This window comes from Papaver somniferum, unplaced genomic scaffold (genome assembly GCF_003573695.1).
Source record: "Papaver somniferum cultivar HN1 unplaced genomic scaffold, ASM357369v1 unplaced-scaffold_19, whole genome shotgun sequence".
Classification (NCBI taxonomy): domain Eukaryota; kingdom Viridiplantae; phylum Streptophyta; class Magnoliopsida; order Ranunculales; family Papaveraceae; genus Papaver; species Papaver somniferum.
Window position 1 is genome coordinate 9,389,259 of NW_020628818.1, and position 5,284 is coordinate 9,394,542.

The following is a 5,284-nucleotide window of genomic DNA, read 5'->3' on the forward strand; positions in this document are numbered from 1 at the left end:
AAGCTCTAGGCCTATGATAGATATAGGCATCTTTCATAGTGATGCAGCCCGACTTACTAACAGTCCAAACTTGTTTATCATATTTGTGAGAAGCAAAAGGTGTCTCCCTTATAAACTGTTGTACATGGACTTCCAATTCAGGCATGTACGAAGGTATCTGACGCTCTCCATCAATGATGAAATCCGCAACAAAGTTGTGCAGATTTGAATTATCGAGCTCCAAGTAATCTGCAAAGGAAGAACCCATATTTACGCACCAAGTATCATTCCAGAAATCAATATTGCTGCCATGACCAACTAATCAGATCAAATTCTCTTTAATGATACTCCATTGTTCTTTAAACCCATGCCAGACAGAAGATTTTTTATAAGCAACGCCTCTAAAACGAGCTTTGATAAAGCTACCAAAATCTGAATTTTCAGTCATCGACTTCCATGTCATTTTCATAATAGCATCGTCATTCATACGTCTCATAGATTTAATGCCAATACCACCTTCCTCTTCAGGTAGACATACTATGTCCCAAGCCACAACATTGTGATGAGTCGTGTTAATATAACCAGACCACACAAAATTACGAATCCACTTCTCAAGAGTTTTAATGCAAGAAATAAGCCATTTATAAACATGAAAACTGTACAGGGAAGATCTAGCTATCACAGTTTTAACCAGCTCGACACTCCCCATCATAGATAAAGATTTACCCTTCCAAGCCGCAAATTTGATCTTAATTTTGTCCATAATCTCATTAAAATGATAAGTCTACCTTGAAAAATTGGAACTCCAAGATAACGAAAAGGGAGAGTACCCATCGTGATATTATAAGAAGCAACAATATTAGAGAATCTATTATAAATGTGCTTACTTGAATAGATCGTGCATTTAGATGCACTAATAAACTGACGAGAATTCTGACCGTATTCTTCAAAAATGTTCATCAGAGCTTGCACATCTCGCTTAGTACCTTTGCAAAAAACCATGATGTCATCTGCATAAAGAACATGAGAAGGAGCATTCGTACCTCTTGGAGAGGAGATGTGATGTACTAGACCTTGCGTAAAAGCATTAGCAATTGCACAACTTAAGACATCTTCAGCCAAACAAAAAAGAATAGGAGATAAAGGGTCGCCCTGACGGACTCCTCTAGTGCACCCAAAGTAACCCATAGCCTTGTCATTTACCACAATAGATAGCTTAGCTGAATGAAGGATAGTATGAATCCACCCTACAAATTTCTCACAGAATCCATATCCCACCAGCGATTGAAGAAGAAACTCCCAATTAAGAGTATCAAAAGCTTTACGAATATCAAATTTGAGAGCAAGGTTTCCTCCAAAAGTCTTGTAGTCAAGCATATTGATAGCCTCAGAAGTAATGCCAATACAGTCGAAAATACTTATGTCCTTAAGAAAAGCTCTTTGCTACGGAGAGATAATTTTATAAGCAATAATACTTAAACGATTAGCCAGAATCATACCAATAATTTTTAAATGGTAGTTTCCAAGAGCAATTGGACAAAACTTTTCAATAATATCAGCCCTAGGCTCTTTGGGAATGATGATTACATGACTAGGGTTCGCATTAGGAATGAGCCAACCATTTTGAAATAAAAATTGTACTGAATTCATCACATCAGTACCCACTATATCCCAGAAAGAAGTGAAAAAGATACCACTAAAACAATCCGGTCCAGGAGCTCCATTAGCATTCATGTCATCCACAACATCTTTAATTTCAACCACATCAGGCATGGCAGTGAGAAAATTATTCTCAGCTTGAGGCAGCGTACTTTGAATATTTATGGAAATAAAATCAGTAGAGGGGCTCACAGTGTTACCAACATACATATCCTGGAAATAAGAAACCACATGATTAGAGACTTCACCATGAAAAACTAATAAACCCCATCATCCTTAAGATGAGTAAGTTTATTAGTAGCAGCTCTAATTTTCGCATAAGTGCTGAAAATTTTAGTGCAAGCATCACCGTCCTTCACCCAGTTGAGCCTAGATTTATCTCTCCAAAAGTCTTTCTGAGTTTTAAGAGAATCAACAAGTTTATTTGAAGCTTCAACTTCTACAAAGTGCAGCTCATCTGAGTAACCCTCATCAGCAATTTTCTATTGAATACTTTCAAGAGCATGATTAGCATTATTAACATTTAATTCAATACCCCCAAAGACTTCTTTGTTCCAAAATTTTAACACTGACTTCAGAAATTTCAGATTTTGAATAAGTACATACATGGGACAACCAAAGAACTACTGCTGCCACGCCTTTAGTACAATATCACGTAAGCCAGAGTGATTCAACCAAGCACTCTAGAATTTGAAAGAGGAAGCAAAAGTTTTTTCACCCTTATAAGCCTCAAACAATAAGGGATGATGATCAGACTTTACACGAGCAAGAGTAATGCACAACGAAGAATCCCAGGATAAAAGCCATTGTTCACTACAAATAACTTTATCTAGTCGAAGCTCGGTATGATGTCTGCCTTTACGACTATTAGTCCAGGTGTAGGAAGCACCTCTAGTATCTAGGTGATGAAGATCATTCGTCTCCGAAAAGGCCAAGAAATCATCACAAGAGGCTTTAGTAGGAGGAGGACCACTGCATTTTTCATGAGCACTTAGAACTGCATTAAAATCACCAATGATGCACCAAGGACCAGGAAGGTTAGCTATCATATCCGTCAGGCTCAACCACAAATCTCTACGAGTGAGATAAGAAGTGGACGCATAAACACCAACAATGTAATATTTCATGTCACCCAAGCGTGCTTCACAAGAAATCATCTGCATGGAATTGGACACCACCGAAACATTAATATGACTAGCACATAGACGCCGTAAATTCGACTGTTGAGCCCCTCTATCATTAACTGTCTCTAACTTCAAGTCAAGGTTAGACCAAAAGCTATCAGGAATAGAACCAAAATCAACCCAAGGTTCAGCAATAAATACAAAATCCGTAGAGAATTTACGACAATGATTAAAAAAACTAGTTGTGTATCAGTGTTTCCAAAGCCACGCAAATTCCAATAGAGAGTTCTCATTGAGAAGAATTTGTACCACTCCTTGGACGCATATTCCAAGGTTTAGATTGTGATTTTTCCATAACAGCTTTCTTAGCTTTTTCACTAGCCTGTTTTTTCTGAGATTTCGTAAGAACTGCTTCAAAAGCGCAAGCATTCTCATCTTCAAGAGTATCAGCGCTAATAGCATCATCTGCATTATCTTCTTGTTGGTGAGATAGGAGAATTTCAGAGTTTTCAACATCATTATTTGGTGAAGTATCAACACCAGATACATTTAACACATTCATTCCTAAGTGAGTCTCAGTATTACATGGCATAGTAACTTCAACTGTTCCATTAATAACACCCACCTTTGCAACAAATTTATCAATATTATTAAAAGAGGCTGGGATATACTCATTACCATTAGACTGTGCAACTTCAACAATGCTAGCAGTTATCTCCGGTACTACCGAGGGAGTACTAGATGGAATGACACCATTAGTATCACCTGTAGTTGCTGAATGAGATTTCTTATAATTATCAGCATCCTTGCTCGGCTCATTAACATTCGTTTCTTTTTGTTTCTTCTTCTTACAGGAGCTTTCCTCATGACCTATTGTTTTACAAAAGGAACAATATGATGGGATTTTTCCATAGTCAATTGAGACAAAAAAAAGAATAACCATTTCTCTCAACAAGAACTTCATAAAGTAATGGCTTTGCTAGATCAATCTCTACTAAAAATCTCGCATATAAACCAAATCTTCTTGTTAATGTATCTTTATCAATATATATAAAGGATCACCTAGAGTACTTGAGATCTCAAACAAAGTTTTAGATCTCCATTATTCATAACTCAAATCATAAATACAAACCCAAACCTGAGTTAGGGTTTGATGTTGCTTATATGGATTAAAATCTGGGATCCACTTACGAAAATGAAAAATTCCAGGCTTGATATTACATGGTCCTGCAGAACGAACATAGGTGACATCTTCCTCACAAGAAAACTTGAAGTAGAAGAAACCTTTACCTAATGGAGAAATAAACCAAGGTTTAATATTCCACAATTGTTTTAGCTTGTCATGAATCTATGGGATCTTCATTGGAGCTGAACCCTTAGGCAAAACCAGCCTACCAATTAAACAGTTTTTATAATCTTGCACCCCCAGTTGATATTCATCCTCAGATATACGAATTGAAATATGAGATCCATTGAAGCAAGGTTTGGCCAGCTTGGATGAATCAAAATCTAACGATTTAAAAGACGAAACCATAATAGCATAAGATTTACGCTTAACATTCTCAGAAGCAGAAACATTGACATTAGGATTTACAATATTGTCATTAGGGTTTATAATATTGTCTTGTGTTGAGACAACATTACTTGTATCATAAGAAAGATCCAGAAAAGACCAAGGACATATTAGTGTTGATTTCACAGATTGTGATGGAGAAGAAGAGGGAATCGCCATGAGAGATTTTTTCATGGAGCGATTTTTTCGGACCAAGAGAGAGATTTCACTTTCCAAGCCTGTCACCATCCTACCGACTGAAATAGCTACCAGATAATCCAGTGATCCATGAAGTCAACGCCCGGTCAATGGTCAAAGTTAACCTTCGTTCAGCGGTCGAAGTCAACCGTCGGTCAACTATCGAAGCCAAGTTGCCAGTCGTGCCTCCAGTCAATTTCCAGTCATGTTGCCAGCGGTGCTGCCAACCAATTTCCAGCTAAGTACTCTGTCGCACTGCCAGCCAACCTCTATCCATACTGTCAGTTGTACTGCCATCCAGCTTCCATCCAGTCTCCATTCAAGGAAGTCTGCCCATGTCAATTAAGCTCGTTTTCGTCGATCCGGTTCAAAAACCCTGGAAGAAGATTCTGGAAGGTTTGATGACAAATTCCTATATGGAATATTCTGGAATATTCCAGGAGGCATGCAGGGAAACTTAATATAGTTTATGACCAGGAGGCATGCAGGGAAGATTAATGCCAGGAGGCCTGCAGGGAAGATTAATGTCAGGAGCCATGCAGGGCAGATTTATGCCAGGACACATGTATGATCCATGCAGGGCAGATTAATGCCAGGAGGCATGCAGGGCAGATTAATGCCAAGAGGCATACAGGGCAAGTAAAGATGATTCATGCCTACCTCGAAATTAGGGAAGAGGCTAATTGGCAACTGTATAAATAAGGGGAATTATAACCCTAGCAACAGGAGGATAGAGAAAAATATAGAAGGAAAACCCTAAAAGGGATTAGAA

The 5,284-nt window shown here is 38.1% G+C and overlaps 1 protein-coding gene across 1 annotated transcript; it reads right to left on the reverse strand.

Annotated features, from left to right (window-relative positions):
- Positions 1-301: 301 nt before the first annotated feature.
- LOC113338489 lies at positions 302-4,494 on the reverse strand. The gene is made up of 8 exons (XM_026583901.1): positions 4,158-4,494; positions 3,954-4,052; positions 3,121-3,632; positions 2,400-2,891; positions 1,905-2,120; positions 1,567-1,851; positions 706-1,422; positions 302-586 (listed from the first exon to the last, which is right to left on the reverse strand). The coding sequence occupies exons 1-8, from the start codon at positions 4,492-4,494 to the stop codon at positions 302-304; spliced, it is 2,943 nt and encodes a 980-aa protein (XP_026439686.1).
- Between the last annotated feature and the right edge of the window lie 790 nt (positions 4,495-5,284).